The sequence below is a fragment of the Anopheles gambiae genome, chromosome 2, assembly GCF_943734735.2.
Source record: "Anopheles gambiae chromosome 2, idAnoGambNW_F1_1, whole genome shotgun sequence".
NCBI lineage: Eukaryota > Metazoa > Arthropoda > Insecta > Diptera > Culicidae > Anopheles > Anopheles gambiae.
This window is the reverse complement of record NC_064601.1, coordinates 36,459,411-36,475,907: the sequence shown is the minus strand read 5'-3', so window position 1 is coordinate 36,475,907 and position 16,497 is coordinate 36,459,411. Positions and strand designations below refer to the sequence as shown.

Sequence of the window (16,497 nt, the reverse complement as noted above, 5' to 3'; positions counted from 1 at the left end):
ATGACGGTACTTTCCATCGTCTAATAAGACAATAAATGACTCAAGCTCCCTTTTCAAAATGAATTCTAAAAGACTTCTTTTAGCAGATGTCAAATAACTGGAGCATTTTAAAAATTGTAATAAAGCTAGATGCGCCATCCCAAATAGCCAGCTCGTACTTTATAGCTGATTTAGGGCTGTTTAACGAAAAATCGTTCCGATGTCGTACTTTGTGGCTGATTAAGAGATAGACGGTACTTTGCGGAACTATGGAGCTTTTTAACAGGCACATGGTACTCTTTGGAACTTTGCGGCTGATTAGCACTATGTGTAGGGTTCATGATGGAACTTGAAGGCTTGTTAAGAAACGGTTCTGAACTTGGTGGAACTTTATAGCTTTTTAATGCATGACATCGGTTCAAGGTGGCTCTAGTCAAAGTGTCAAAGACTGACGCCGGCAATCATCTCATTGCTGCTGCACAAGCTAGCTATTCGTTAATTGAAGAATGAATATTGAGTGAAGTGATTGTGAATTATCAGTAAATTGTGTAAATTTGTGTGTAATTCATCAATACAAAGAAATTAAAAATATACATATGTGTTTAAACGAAAAAAATCTTGTTGTTTATTTCATCGATGACGCTTGCTTGAAAATAAAACACAAAGAAAAATAATCCCTGGCACCGTGGCATAAGGAAGCTGCTTAGGCGCTGTTTGAAAGACCCGCATAGAACTTTGATGCTGTTTATCTACTGCAAAAGGCGAATTCAAGCAGCGATCTTTAGCGTGCCAAAATGAGCTGATTAAGCAATTCGGGCTATTTGGGATCTGTTGGTGGACAGCCAATCGGTGAAGCTTTTTCGCTTTGATAGCTTCCCTCTGTATTGTTGTATAGTTTCATATTGAAGAATCGCTATAACTAGAACGGTGATACGAGAGTTTAAATACAAAATGTCGATAATAATTTTAGGCAGAAAATACACAAAGCGCGCTCCCTCGGCCGCGTACAACCTTGTAAATGCAGATTGCATAAAAAAATTAAATAACTACCAAGGTGGATTAAAAATATCAGGTGGTGGATTAGGGCCTTTGGGACAAGGTGGATTTAAAAATATCAGGTGGTGGACTCTAGTGCATTTTGACAATTCGTCACTTGACGTAAGGTCCCCAGGATTCAAACTTTGTTTACATTAATTAAATTTGTTCACGTATTTTATCTACCCCATTTTTTTCGAATAAATATTCTTTAAAAATATATTTTGGACTTTGTGAGTTCTTATTTAACATTGAAACATACATTAAAGTGTGTTATTTTGTGTTATTCTGTGAATTTATTCTAGAATTCTTTGTGTTTTCGACATTTTTGATGATAAAAATTAAGAAATCATTATTTTTTTTCAATTTTTACATTAATTCCTCATTATCTACGAGCCGCATGGACAATTTACTTGAGATTAGAACTCATGCTAGCATGATTTTAAATTTCGTGCATAAACAAATCATCAAATCTTTTGTTAATATATTACGTTTTTTCGATAAAATCAATAGACACACTAAAATGCACATAATAACAAAGAAATCTGTTATATTTGCTAAGCTTTGTGTGCGGAAACCAATGGTCAACGGTTCTAAAATGACGTAAAGTCCCTCAACTATGGCGACCCCCCAAAGGCCCTAATCCACCACCTGATATTTTTAATCCACCTTGCTTTGGGGGGTCACCATAGTTGAGGGACTTTACGTCATTTTTGAACCGTTAACCATTGGTTTCCACACACAAAGCTTAGCAAATAGAGAAATCTGTTCTTGTTATTATGTGCATTTTTGTGTGTCTATTGATTTTATCGAAAAAATGAGATATATTAACAAAAGATTTCATGATTTGTTTATGCACGAAATTTAAAATCATGTGAGTATGAGTCATAATCTTACGTAAATTATCCATGCGGCTCGTAGATAATAAGGAATCAATGTGAAAATTGAAAAAATAATGTTTTCTTAATTTTTATGTCCAAAAATGTCGAAAACACAATGGATTATAGAATAAATTCACGGAATAAAACAAAATAACATACTTTAATCCATGTTCTAATGTTTAAGAAGAACTCGCAAAGTCCAAAATATATTTTTAAAGAATATTTATTCGAAAAAAGGGGTAGATAAATTATATGAACAAATTTAGTAAATGTAAACAAAGTTTGAATCCTGGGGACCTTACGTCAAGTGACGAATTGTCAAAATGCACTAGAGGCCACCATCTGATACAAGGTGGAATGTATAATGAGGTGTAGTTATAGCGCTTTTGGCGATCCCCCCCCTGGGCTCCGATTTTGACAGATGGTTTTCCGCTTGTATATGTATTGATGGATTGTTTACGTTTTGCATGGTCAATATTTGGTGGAGATCAATTTGGGTGAATATTTTAGTTGATTAGAACACAGTCCGTGATTTAAAATGGAAATTTTCCTTCGAGAACTTGAAGCGTTCGCCAAAAGCGGAAAACTAACTGTCAGTTTTCTTCGTCGATTCTTCTTCCACCTAGCTGTCAAAACGGGCTTATAACTTGACCTGATATCTTTACGGTCCTTGATCTGATATTTTTAAATCCACCTTGATAACCACCCTGTACTCACGAAGACAGTTCCATTTGATGCTTGGGAAATACACAAAATGAAAACAATAACAACTCGCTGCCGTGTCGTACCACACACAAGCACACCGTTCCACCTTTTACCAAGAAGTCTTGCAGAATGTGTCCCGGGCTGCAGTGGTAAACCATGTTTCCGTACAAACAAACGCAACCATCCGAAACGGTGGCACCCCAGCTTCATCCCGAGCTGCACACCATTTGCCGCACATGTTTGCAACAGTCAAACGATACGCGGTCCATCTTCGACCTGGACCAAACTACCCAGCTTACCTACTCCGAGAAGGTGATGCAGTGCGTGGACGTCGAAATCTATCCGCACGATAGCCTCCCGAACCGGATCTGTCGGCAGTGCGTCGATGATCTCGATGTGGCGTGCCGGTTTCGGGCCAACTGCACCAGTTCCAGCGTCGTGCTGCAAACGTACCTTTCCTACAATGGGCTAGAAGAGAAGCAGCTCGATATGATGCTGCAACCAACGCTTGCACAATCGGTCCATTCCGATCCAGACGATGGTGATGAAATAGCAATACATCTCGATTCCGGTGTGATGTACACGTACAAACCACCGTCCGGATTGGACGTGAAGTTGGTGCACCATAGCGCGGAGGATGTGATATTCAACTCGGGAAACATGAAAATGGAACCTCTCAACGGGAATGCCAACGATCCCGTGGAAGAACCGGTGAATTCGGTAGCTGAAACAATGGCGATGGTTGAACCGATGCATCATTCTAGCTTAGATGGAAATATCACTCTGGCGATGGAGAGTGCAGAGGCTACGAAGAACGATCATATAGAGTATATGTTTGAAGTCGTAAATGAACCGGAAACTGATGATTCGATGTTAGAACCGGCGGTGGATGTGATGGTACGTATTGGTTGCATTTTAGCAGGAATTGGGTGGGACCTGAATTGATTAATGTTTCTATTACTTACAGCATGTACAGAACACGGCTACTGCCGATCGAACGCTACGAAAGACCACAAACAGCATGACTCCCGACAGCACCAACACCCATTCCAATGGCAAACAGTATTCCTTCGCCAACCGTACCAACGCGGCCAGTGTGAAAACGTTACAAACCATCCGCAAATCACACACACCGAACGAGACGAAGCCCACGATCGAGGCGGTCACAACACAGCCAGCTGCCGACGGCAGCGGCGTCGAGACGGTAATTCGCGTAAAACGCAACCTGTCCGCCCCGAAACCATCGCTCGTCTGCAAGCTGTGCAACGTGACGTACAAGCATAAGCACGCGCTAGAAACGCACATGCGGCGGCATCGCGGCGATCGGCCACACAAGTGTGACTACTGCGAGAAATCGTTCGTCGTGCCGTTTGAGCTGCAGCGCCACATGCGCATCCATACAGGCCAAAAACCGTACAAATGTCAATACTGTGAACGGGCGTACTCGGACTTCGGTAGCAAAACGAAACACGAACGTACACACACGGGTGAACGGTGAGTTCTGACATTGGGGCGGCAAAGCGAAGGGTTAGTTAATGCTTTCTTTTTCACTTGTTTTTTTCAGACCTTATGCGTGCCACTATTGTGACAAGACGTTCTCATACTCGCACGTTCTTAATAGTCACCTGCTCGTACACACTGGTGTAAAGAAGTATTGGTAGGTAGCACTGGACTAGAGCTCTTGCACAAGGAAAAAGCTCATTATTTGCATTCCTTTCAGTTGTTCGATCTGTGGGAAACGGTTCACAAAATCACACCACTTGAAAACCCACTACAACACACATCAGATTACCAAGACCGATGTGGGCACCGTCCAAGGGTCCGAAATTGAAATGCCAAACAACAGTAACAGTAAGCAGCAATCGACGGACGTCATCTACACGGAACAGCTGCAGGACGAGTTGATTGCATCCAAAGACGAGCAGCAATCAAGTGGCAACGGTGGTGTTCTGGTTGATTCGTATCACCATGGCACCGGTCCCGGTCTGATTGCAGCAACCGAGTGGACGACAATGGTGCACAACAATGGTGGTGGTGGTGGTGGTAGTGCAACATCAGCGGCAATCACGACGGAAGAGTTGGAAAACGTGTCAATCGTGAACTTTGCCGATTACATCATTAAAAGCGATGGTCTCGATGATCTGCTGGTAGTACAGGACTCGGGCGATGACGAGCTGGTGGAGCTGGTCGGCCAGCCGATAATGCACCGATGATGATGATGATGATGAGTTGGATGGGTTTGCTTCATAAGGCACCTGTTAAAATGGCTGTAAATATGCGCATCTCAGTGAGCAATGACTAGATATTGCGTGAAAGTGAGCCCTGAAATTTGGACCCAATGAAATTCCAATCCCCAATGAACACTTTAGTGCAAAGTGAAGCATTCTTAATGAAATTTTTAATCTTCTTAATTGGCGCAACAACTGTTTTCGATTTAGCCCGTGATAAGCATATAATGGGTTTGACTATTGAACACAATTTGACTATTGACTATGACTGGTTTTGGTTTTACCCGTGCCCAGGAACGTCGATCCAGTGCATTGGGGAAGCATTTCACGTAAATAGAGGTAGAGTATATTTTGGCAAAAATGGCAAAAGATAATTGATATGAAATCAAACGTAGGAATAGTAAATTTAAACCATTGGAGCATTTGATTTCTTAACTTTCCATTATTTTTTCATAAGACAACACGTTCTATAATTTGCCTTTAGAGGTTTTTGTAACTTGTATTAACACGTGAACTGGATAATCAGTCCGTTTTTCGTGTATTCACTCAAGCCTGGAAGTGTATAAAATCACAGTTCCCCTTTTTAGACGCCGAATTTGCAATCGTAAGACCGCAGTGTTTCATTGCAGTAAATGATTCAAACGATCAATTCGAACTACTATCACTGAATTACTAAAATCATGGTCACTTTCACGCGATATCACTAATCACGTCCTAAATGAAGAATTGCAAAGACTTTATAAATAAATTGGTAGACGCTCAGAACGCTATAGGAAATGAAATAAACTAGAACTACGAGTTATATGTGTAAAATTCACTTGATTATATTTACTTTTCGCTGAGTTTTCCTTTCGTTCGTTGTATAAGTTATTGCTTGCTCCGTGGTTCCGCGTACGATATGCACTGCTTCTCGAAGTGTTCAGAATGGTTAAAATTACGTTAATCAGAGTACGTGTATCTTACAGGCGTTTCGCGTTTTAAGTCATATCTTATATGCGTTAAGGATAAAATGAAGGAAAACGTTTCCACCGCGTTACGCCGAGAGTAATAAATAATGGAATATTGTCCATACCTAGTAAACAGACCATCGCTTGCGTTATAAAAGTGATCGCGCCCTTTGATCAGTCAGTTAACAGTCTACGCGTTGGTGCGCCCGCCTACGTCGCGTCCATCAGTTTCAGCAGGTTCGCTTTGGCACTGCGTAAATTCGGATCCAGCCGCAACGCTGCCCGGTACTGCTCGATTGCCTGCGCCTTCCGCTGGCCCCACCGGTGATACAGCACGCCGAGGTTCGCCCGGTACACGGCGTGGTCGGGCCGTGCGGCAATGATTTGATGGTACAGCGATTCGGCCGTCTCGTACTGGCCCAGCTTGCCGTACGCATTGGCACGGGTAAACAGGATGGCGGTATCGTTCGGTAGGAAGGTCAGTGCCAGGGCGGACGTGCGAATAATATCCTCCGTGCGGCCCCGATTGTCGTACAGTGCGAGTATGTTGGCCCAGGCTTTGCTGTGTCGGGGGTTTTGCTGTATCGCTTCCCGCCAGTAACGCAGCGCCATGGAGGAGTTTTGTTTGTCAATGTACTGCAAAGATAAAGAGAGAGCGAGAGAGAAAAAAGGTGTAAATAATGTGACCTAACGAATTCTACAATTACTTCACCACAAACTTACCAAATTGCCCAGATTGTACAGGCAGTTGGCATAGTTCGGCTTCAGCTGCAGTGCACGCTGATAGCTCGTCAGGGCGGCGTCATGATCCTTCCGTGCCGCCTGCACAATGCCCAGATTCATCCAGGCCGAAGGGAACGGTTCATGAATTTCGATCGCCCGGCGCAGGTGCCATTCCGCCCGGTCGAGCTCGTGCGTTTCGCGGTACAGATTGCCCAGATTCATGTGTGCCGCCTCGTACTCGGGATGCAGCTCGATTGCACGGCGATAAAAGGTAAAGGCCGTTGCACGGTCGCCCTGATCCGTCGCCAGCCGGGCAATGTTGTAGTACACTTTCGCATTGTGCGGACAAACGCGCAGTGCCGAGCGGAACAGTAAATCTTCCGACGTCCACTCGTACGCACGGGACTGTGTTTTCAGGATAAACATGGTGCAAAGTAGGCACAGCGGGATGTAGAAAGCAACGGAGCGTTTGATCAAACGTCGCCAGCCTACTGCAACCAGATAGCAAAAGCCAACCGAGGGAAGATAGAGCAACCGTTCGGCAATGACAAACCCGACCCGTACGAGCCCGCACGCCGGAAGAAAGGGAACGATGGCTAATGCTAGTGATGTGATGATTTCCCGCGATTTGGATTCACATGAACGGAAGGCTAGTACCGCAATGGCGGCATAAAACAGAACGACAAACAGTATGCGATAGTCGGCGACACTTTCCAGCAAGGGGACCGAACCGAGCGCCCAGTCGAAGCTTAACCAATCGGGACAAATTAACAGCCAGCTGTTTAGCCAGTAAAGATAGCTCTGGGAGAGAAGTCGCGAGATGGTACTGTTGGTCGCTCCGATCGGATTATCCATTCGATGAAACCGGGGACTTTCAAAGTCCATTATCCATAGGCGCAGAGCAACCGTTGCTAGGGAAAGGCAGGCTAGGATAAACACCCGACCTAGCCGGGACCTATGCACGGTGAAAAACTCTGCCAAGGGAACTCGGAAATTGATGCGCTTTAGCAAATCTATCGCCCCACAGGCAACAAGAGCGGTCATGCCCGTTTCCTTAAACAGCATCGAGAGCACGGTGAGCAGGAAGAGTCCCGCATACACGACCGCCCTGTAGCGACGTTCGCTCGCTAGCCATCGTTGGTACAGCAGCAGCACGGTCAGGTATCCGATGGCGGCCAGCAGATCGGCCCGTCCTACAATTCCCACGACTGCCTCCGTGTGTATCGGATGGACGGTGAAGATGAAGGCGGCCCAAAACGGGGTACGGAATTGGCCCGAATCACGCCACAGAACCTGATACAGCTTAAACACCAACAGGCAGATGAGGGTGTGCAGTGCCAGGTTGACCTTTTTCATGTGGCCGGCGTTCAGTCCTAGCAGCCGGTTCTCCAGCTGGAAGCTAAGCACGGTCAGCGGCCGGAAGGATTTGTGGCTGGTCGGGTCGGTTAGGTTGTTGCCCCAAAAGTCGTGCCGCAGCAGGTCGCGAAACGGGGTGGCCACATTGCGCACGTCCATGTTTTTGACGATCGCGGCCGAATCGTCGAACACGAACGTTCCGTACAGTGAGCCACCGTAGGCGAGGAGCGAGGCGGCAACGAGCAGCGCATACTGGAAAGGAGAGGAGGGACATTAGCGATCGGAATACGGTCGGTTGTCGGATGATGTCTGCTTACCTGTGCGACGGTTTGTTGGCGCAAGGAAGACATTACCGGTACCGGGGATGGATGGCAACGGGGGATGAGCGTTTTGTCCGATTAAGGCTATCAGTCGAGTAGGATCATCTTGTTTTTGCGCAACTAGGGAGGGGAACACACACACTACTAAAACACCAAGGAGCTGGGAACGTTTCGCTCAAGGGAAAAGGTTTTCCATCCCGGCGTTTCTGTGCGTTGTTTGTTTTCGATCGCTAGCAGTGTTGTCATCAAAAGCATCAAGCAGGTGCCGCATACAGGTAAGCTCACGGGTTCTTTTGTTTCTGCCGTGCACAGTGCGTTAACAAGTTTTGACACATCAGAACCAATAGCATAATGTTGTCATAATTCAATTTTGTTAGGCTTTTCATGTTGTTTGGTGGAGTTGATTTAATTAGGTCAACTTAATCAAAGGAATAAAGTTATTCAAGCTTGATTTAAAACTGCCCTCTTATTAGTTGCGATGATGGGTTTCCAAATCGTACTCAAATAGCGCAACTAGGGACCTACCTGTGCCATTGCCGTTTGACAGCTCGCAGCGTTATTGCAAATTCAAGCGCGATGTTTTTGTAATTTATACGCGCGATGAATTTCTTGTAGCGAAGAAGGAGAATATGCTTCATAAAGCAGCGAGGAAAATCTATGGCTGCCTAAACTTGTACATAGAATTTATAGTGATTCTGTTTAACCTAATTGTACCGTGCTCTACAATCTGTACTGTCAAACAAACCAACCGAAAGCATGCCACCGGTGCGCTACCAAGGAAAAAAATCCGTGATTTTCCAACGTACAGCTCGTACACGCTCACTCACACAAACACACATACACTATCTGAGGGATTGGCTGCGGTGCTATATGTGCGCGCGCGCGTGTGTGTTGGTGTATCGTTAAGGATATACACAGTGAAAGGACAAACCGGAGCGACACGATACCGTACCGTAGGTGTGTGCGTGTTTTTCGCCGAGAAAGTTGCGTGCGGACAACAATTTTGGGTCTGTTTTTGTGGCTTTCCAAGCGTAGTTTGTGTAATGCTGAGTGCTCGGCACGGCGCTGGTGCAGGTAAACCATAACGCAGCGTTTTCAATCCGGCCAAACCGGTGCAAAATTAGTTTTTCCCAAGCCGTACAGCACAGTAGATGCTGCTGGGTGTGCTACGGTGCTGTTCGTGGAGTGCATGGAGCGTCCTGGAGCGCAGGGTGGTGCGCTGTGGTTCAAATCAAATCGTTCAGTTGCCATTTTTGCTTCGAGCCTCCTTCCACCCAGGCTCGCGCTGCCGCGCTGAGGATGGGAAAAAAGTGAAGTGTTCTCGGTGGGTAAAATTCCACCATTGCCACCATCAGCGTGTGCTTTGATTCTCGGCTTAAAGCCGCGTTCAGTATCACGGAATATGGTGGTGGAATACGGTGCTGTTAACCGTACAAAAGGCAGATTGGTGTAATAGTGTAGCGAAGCGAAAACCTCCATCCTTTTTTCCCGTCTATAGTGGGTTGGTGCTCGGCTTTAGCTCGACATATCCTCCTACCCTACTAATGAAGTTGTCCGGAGGTGAGAAAAGTGATAGTTCAGTGATTTTGTACCTAATTTTAACCATTCAAGTGTGTTTCGAATAATGCAGTGCAAAGGTTTTTCGCTTGGAATATTGGCAGTGCATGAAAATCCAACAAAGAAAATTGTACAGCTTTAGTAGTGGAGGGTGGCTAAATGATGAACTTTTCCGTCACCATGTAACCGGGCTTAAGGCGACGACCTAAAACCACCCGGAAGCGGTTGTCCCCGGTTTAGGGGAAGTGTTCCCTTACCCTCTCCATCACCCATCCGTCGAGCATGAGCTGTCAAACAACATCCTGGAACTTTTGGAATGTCACATCGCTCCATCGCTTCATACGGGAGAAAGTGCATTTCGTGAACAAAGGCCTGCATTTTCCTCGTCAATCTCTCTCTCTCTCTCGTTGGTTGAAACATTCATGGGAGACTATTTTCATTAGTGTGCTTCCGGGCGGTCACACTATCAGAGTAGGCCTTGACGGGAGATATCAGTCCAGAGCAGGCATGAGACAATCAAGTTGAAGCGGCGGTTTTCTCTCCACCAAGGGTGCGAATAGGAAATTGAAGCCAGGAATGCTAGCAACGATACTACTTATTGAATTGGTGAGTTCCAATTTACATTAACGTTCATCCATATTCATTGTGCACATTTTTAGCTAAAATGCTTCATGAAGTACCATGCGTTTCCATCGACGATGTACGGAAAAAGGGGGATACAGTTCATGGTGGGTGAAGAACAGGGAGCGGGGTAAGCAGGAAACGCTTACGCACACACTATTGCCTAGGCAACGGCACTATCACACAAAAGTGTTTGCTTTGTGTGGTGTTGCACTCAACCTCCCTTGAGCTAGAAAATGTATCAATCGCTTTCATGGTGTGTCATGATTTTCTCTGCCCTGTTGGTTTAGTACTGCATCTTCTTACTGGGTGATTTTGCCGATGGAGAAAACACCCAACGGAACCCAACGCATTCCCACTTCGTACTACCGCACCCGTTCACCCCCAAGATAGTCCCACCCTTTACCGTGCAGTTCGCGCATTTCGCGTGGAAAAGGTGATTGCCGAGATTTAACGCGCGGAGCCGCGTGTAAGCTATGCGCCGGCCTAAAATTAGCACCGCTTCAGAGCAAATATTTGCATTTCGGTGTGCACGAGCCGGTCACACACATGTACCAGACGTGCACGGACCCCGTCGGGCCCGGTCGGATTGCACACACCACGGCCGCCAGCAGGATCGGTCCATCGGGCCAGTACATAGGCAATCGACTTTCTGGCGAAGGTTTGTGTGTTGGCTGGCCGTGTCTTTCACCGCGGCAAGAGAATCAGTTTGGAGCTCTGTCTTTTGCGAGGCTATTTATCTTATGTTTCTTTACCATTTTAATGCGAAAAAATACATTGTCCCCTTGGAGATGGTGTGGTGTCTTTTTTTGTTGTTGCAGTCCGTCGCCGCCTGTTTGTGGTGCGTAACGATGGGAGGGAATGGTGGGTTAGATGATGGCTGGAATGGTACAACAATCTGGCACACAAATTTTGTACCGTGGGTGGTGTTTTATTTGTTGCCAGTGCGCCCCCAATGATGAAATTGCAGCATTTGTCGTCTCGTGTTGAGCTGCGGGGTTTTGGTTAGTGTTTGTAATCTTAGGAGCTGCAGTAATTTTGGATTAAATTGAGTTTTATTGTAAAAGTTCTATTTTTTTAGTTAACATATTGTTTTATTCTGAAATGGTGTACTTTATAAGGTTTTATTGTAATAAAAGTTGTACAAATATGTGTAAAATGACGTGAAATCCTTAATACTTCAAAGATGTCATTCCTAACCGAACCAAACATGCACTGTCAATAATTCTTGAAAAAGAAAATCATTTTAAAGACATTCTGGTTGATATCTCGCTGTATGTACCATACTGCTTCGAATTACGGACACTTAAGACATTTTTGTCATTTAAAATGTCCTTACTAATGCAATTTTATTCGGTCAAACCTTTTTTTAACATCACTTTACTAAAGCAAACCTTCTACATTTGAGAAAAAAAAGATTTCCACTAATTTTACTCGAAATATTGCAAAATATCATAAAACTGCAATGATATTTTGATTCATATTCCCGACAGTTTTGAGCTCATGTTTGAATTTGGGGACGTTTTGATTCATACTACGGACAGCCTCAACAATTCCTTTATAATCTTCAAATTCACACACATACAACACTTTTTTGTTTTTTTACTTGAATTAATGTCTGGACACTTGATTCTGGATGTCGGTGTCCTCCTACACTGACGGAACGACGGTCTTTAATGCAACGGGGTTTCGGTGCTCTTTTTCTCTTGTACTCGTAGATGAATATAAACCTAAAACTGCTTCGCGAATTGACGGTCATTTCCATACGGCCATCAATGGACTTGTCACATACATCTTCCACTGTCGTTGTTGTCTTATTATTATCACTGTGTTAAAACATATTTTTATGCAATACATCACAATTTATTTCGGCTGTCCGGATTTAAAAACAAAATAAAAAATCATGCTTGGTTTTCTGCGCAGAATGAAATACGTTTTTTAATGAAGTAAACATAATATGCACAGAGCACAATATGATAAAACACTATTGTTTACGCGTTGATAACTCCTTCCACAATAGATTGTGATGTATGCACGTGGACGCGATTAATAGCAATTTTCGAAGAAATTTTTAATTGATGCTAGTACATCAAGACAAACATCTAAAATTAAAAAGCAGAATGCCCAGGGACTGGGTATGAAGATATTCATTAAAAACATGCTGAATGTCCGGAATTTGAAGATGTCCGTAATTTGAATCATAACGATACTTCATTAAAGATAATTTCCAACGAATGTACGTTTAAAAATGTTATATATTTCAACGTTAATTTTTAATCTGACTTTCTTTTAAATAAGGCAGCAAAACGCTCAAGACTTGCCGTTAAATCAATAACCGTTTGGCTTGTTTGCTCCATTGCGCTGAATACCGCTAAAAAGAGGCGCACAAAAAGATGCACACAAGCAGCTAGACTACTTATTGCTCGCTACATCGGCGGAGAGGGCTTAAGCTGACATCCTTTTATGAGCGACGAAAGTGGGAGTAATACTATATTAAGTGCTCTCGGGTTTTACTCCTCCCAGAAGGCTGGTCCTATCAAGTGGCCAAATGGTGAAAAATGGACAGCAGAATAAAAAAGCTGTCCTGTACCATTTTTTTGTTGTTGCTGTTGTAGTGTAAGTCCATTCTCCTTTCATTCCTAGTCCAGCTAGGACTCCGCTTTGTGACCTTCATCGAAGTCTTCCGCACGGACGTTGGGCGCCACCGTTTCGAGGAACAGGCCGCAAGAAATGTGTAGGTGTACGTACGCCTCACGCCAAAGCTGATCCTCATTTCCGATGGGTTTTGCGCGCGCGGTATGAGAGCGCGAGGAACCGCTCCTTAAATGCCACACTTCCCGGAAAGCTGCCCGATAGTAAGCGCCGGAAAAAGGTGGAAATGGCTTGACCTGATTTTTCTTGGCCACCCCTTTTTTCTCACCCGCCCGTGTGTAACGTGTTCTTCCCTGCTGCATCTTACACAACGGACTGCAAAAGGGGAACGGATACCTACCGTTCCTGCGTCGTCAAATCATCAGCGTGTGCTGTATTAATTTCAATAAAAGCTCGTTCATCAAAACGATGCTTTGCGAGGTGCAAGAAAATCGGACCGCCCTAACGCTGGTGCTGCGGTGACCGACACAGCCATGAGGCACATTATTTGGTCGCTCCTCTGATTGAACGATCCGGCCCGTTTTGACATTCAGGCTCGGGTGGTTGTTCTTGATAGGAGGGTCAACCTTCCCCGTTCGTTACAAAAAGAAGAAGAAAACTAGGATAAAAATCTAATTAGTGTTGGAACAATCTGGCACTACTACCTTTTTTGGGTAATCAAGTTCTTCTCCCACCTGTGTTTGGCCCCATTTATCGATGGCAACGTCCCGGAAGATGACGCTGCAACGTGATGAAAAGTGAACGAAATTAAGAAAATTATGCTGCTGAAGGGTGTTGGGCTTCCCTTCCCACCCGCCAGGTCATTGTAAAGGTGTGTCCCTTTTTATTAACGACCTATAAATCACGGATGTCGTTAGTCAAATGTGTACCCGGTATCGATCGTTGGCGCGCTGCATGACTTCGAAGCCAATAATTTCGCAACACTCTTTTTCTGAACAGCCTAAAAGCCCCAAACGATGTGGATTTACAACAGAATGCTTTAGAGCGGTTGTTTCAAAAAATGGTAACTTATAGGAAATGGAAATCTGCACCAACTATTCTACCCTTCTAACAACTGATCTTCCCGGTGAGGGCGATTTTGTGCTTTAAAAAAACAACAAAGCAAAGCCCCCATTGTGCATGCCTTTCGAAGCGTTGTAGAAAGATTTGTTGGCACGTGATTAGATTGAAATTTAATTACGAAAATCTAAATTTATCTACGCTGTATCGACACGGGCGAGGAGCAGCGCAGCGGCGGCGCTTCGGCGTCTGCTTCGGCCTGTTTTCATGAAACAATTCGCAAGGGATTGGTATTGGTTTGTTTAGTGTTTGGGCTGGTAGTGTTGTTGGGCGCGCGATGCTATACAATTCGTGGTGCCGAGAGTGTGTTTTGGCGTATTTCGGCTGTTGGATCGATCGGGGCAGCGGGTCTCGCGACCGTTGCTAACTTTTTGCGTCACTTTCGATTTCAACGATCGGGCGCTTGTGTGTGTGTTTTTCCGCACCAATCGAAACAACGCGATACTACAGCGTAAACTAGCTCTCCCGGTAATTGCATCCGTGAGACGAATCGTGAATGTGGAACGGTTGTGCGAGTTGACTTCTCGAACGCGGGGCCGAAATTGGGGTTTTGGTGGGTTTTGTGTTCGTGCTGTGATCGTTTGATGGCTTTCGAACGTTTTTGCATCTTTTGTAACGCAGAAACATGTGGAACAAATGCAAGCGTTTGTAGCGATGTTTTTGAACACAAAGAAGTTCTGTTTATTTTTAATATAAATATATTTTGTATGATAATTTAAAGCATTTTATAAATACAAAAATGTATCTCAGAATGATATTAGGGTAAATTTATCTGATGATGTATCGGTAACTTTCCAGCACAAATACAACATTTTGCTTAGTTGCTGTTGCAATTGCAATTAACTTCTATGTATTTCTTTCAGTACTGCCGCTTCAAGTTGAAAAACGCGCAGTGTCAAAGAACTGCATTTTTGCTGGGATTCAAGCATGAAATGCTGTCTGAAATAAAGGAGCAAGACCTGTGCAACAAGCTGAAGAGGTCGTTTTTTCTATTTGAGAGCTACGACGAAGCTTCGTTTGAGCAGCATCGTACTTCAGTTTAGGTTGTTACAGGTAAAAACAAATGAATGAGATACTTTCCGACCGCCAGGAGGTTATATTTCACGCGAAACGAGGAAAATGATTTACCATATAAAAAAAAACATCCTAATAGTATAATGTTAAAATGTAATACACCGTTCCATTGGTAAAGTGAAACATTTTTTTAATTGAGCTAGCTGCTCCTTTCAAGCGGCTATCCTTCGCTGAGTGGTTGCGAGAACGCGTGCTTCTTGCACATTAATTAGAGGTTTCTTTTTTGTGTTTCTTCTGCCAGCTCGGGAAACATCGACACTTGGAATAATATCCAGTCATGGTGATATCAGGCATGAAATGAAACCTGTCAAGCATGTAGCTGGAAAATTTACCATATTTACCGTACATGAAAAACATAACACCTTTCCTCTTACTAGTGATGTCTCGCAATACGATGTAATAGAGTATTGCTCTAAGTTTATGTTCAGAGTTCAGAGTAATATCTTTTTATTTATGTTTTTTTTCTAGAAATTCGTAAAATATTGCTATCAATGTATTTTAAACTCATTTTTGCATCTCTCATATCTCAATCATCTCTCTTGATTTAATTAATGCGAAACGAAGGACTGGTTAAGCTGGACCAGCTCAATTAAACCCGTTCTCTTTTTTATTTGGAGGTTTGTGTTTTGGATCCGTCATCAAGCGGCCTTAACGTTTAATCGTTTTTCTCAGCTTGCAGTTTTGTTTTTTCCCACTCGCTCAGCCGCCAAAACGGCTGACGGACGAATAGCACATGGGTTCTCTATATCGTGCAGTAAAATTTGTACGAAATCACAAATCCCTAGCCGGGTTGGCAAACACGCACACTAAACGCACCTTGTGTGTGTGTGTGTGGAAAGTTTATTCTACTGCAAAAAGAAGAACTGTTCTGTTGCTTTTACCTTTTTGCTCGTTGCTACTACACGAAGCGCACCAATTATTTATGTTAATGAGATTTAATGTTCGTATAATTACGCCGCACATATTGGGTCAGTTTTTTTTCTTAAGCAGGGTGCTAAACACCAGCTTTAATAATCACAACAAATCTGGGGGTAAAACATCGGCCAAGAAGCTAAGAATGACTGCCAGCTAAAAGTTCCGCATGCCAACGATAATCAACCGGCGGACGGAGGTTCAAATCCTGCACCGCTGAGCCATCGGTAGCGATCGCTTTGGTACGATCAGTTTCACTCTCACCTTCGTTGTGTGCGTGAAAGATTCTCGCTGTTCCAGTTTCGCTCTGTCTCGCGCTTACTAGTTGTTCTCTCTCGTGCGCTTCGTTTACTTTCCGTTTCATTATTATTTCAGTGGTCGGCAAGTTTTGTTAGAACGCTTTCCTTTTAAAATATTGTTATCATTTATTATAATCATATATGCATCA

The 16,497-nt window shown here is 44.0% G+C and overlaps 3 protein-coding genes across 6 annotated transcripts in view; 2 read left to right on the top strand and 1 right to left on the bottom strand.

Moving 5' to 3' along the window:
• Nucleotides 1–2,634: 2,634 nt before the first annotated feature.
• On the top strand, nt 2,635–5,641 carry LOC3290820 (uncharacterized). Its single transcript, XM_558380.5, has 4 exons — nt 2,635–3,497; nt 3,568–4,094; nt 4,165–4,257; nt 4,321–5,641. Exons 1-4 carry the CDS (start codon nt 2,757–2,759, stop codon nt 4,811–4,813), a joined length of 1,854 nt encoding a protein of 617 aa, XP_558380.5. The 5' UTR covers nt 2,635–2,756; the 3' UTR covers nt 4,814–5,641.
• LOC1275041 (protein O-mannosyl-transferase TMTC4) lies at nt 5,628–8,489 on the bottom strand. Its single transcript, XM_061645235.1, has 3 exons — nt 8,172–8,489; nt 6,499–8,106; nt 5,628–6,411 (listed from the first exon to the last, which is right to left on the bottom strand). The coding sequence occupies exons 1-3, from the start codon at nt 8,202–8,204 to the stop codon at nt 5,986–5,988; spliced, it is 2,067 nt and encodes a 688-aa protein (XP_061501219.1). The 5' UTR covers nt 8,205–8,489; the 3' UTR covers nt 5,628–5,985.
• A 288-nt stretch (nt 8,490–8,777) lies between these two features.
• LOC11175589 (uncharacterized) overlaps nt 8,778–16,497 on the top strand; it is a 58,930-nt gene continuing 51,210 nt past the window's right edge. For 2 of the 4 annotated variants that reach the window (XM_061645232.1, XM_061645217.1), the window contains exon 1: nt 8,778–9,248. The gene's annotated coding sequence lies outside the window, so the exon portion shown is untranslated. Of the gene's footprint in view, nt 9,249–9,316; nt 9,499–16,497 lie in introns of those variants that run through there. The other 2 variants (XM_061645220.1, XM_061645225.1) reach the window with 2 other exon arrangements.

Coding starts and splice junctions, on each gene's coding strand:
- LOC3290820 (XM_558380.5), top strand. CDS start 2,757: ATGTTTCCGTACAAACAAACGCAACCATCCGAAACGGTGGCACCCCAG. Junction 3,498..3,567: donor AACCGGCGGTGGATGTGATG/GTACGTATTGGT, acceptor TATTACTTACAG/CATGTACAGAACACGGCTAC. Junction 4,095..4,164: donor CGTACACACACGGGTGAACG/GTGAGTTCTGAC, acceptor TGTTTTTTTCAG/ACCTTATGCGTGCCACTATT.
- LOC1275041 (XM_061645235.1), bottom strand. CDS start 8,204: ATGTCTTCCTTGCGCCAACAAACCGTCGCACAG. Junction 8,107..8,171: donor GCCAACAAACCGTCGCACAG/GTAAGCAGACAT, acceptor TCTCCTTTCCAG/TATGCGCTGCTCGTTGCCGC. Junction 6,412..6,498: donor TGTACAATCTGGGCAATTTG/GTAAGTTTGTGG, acceptor TTATCTTTGCAG/TACATTGACAAACAAAACTC.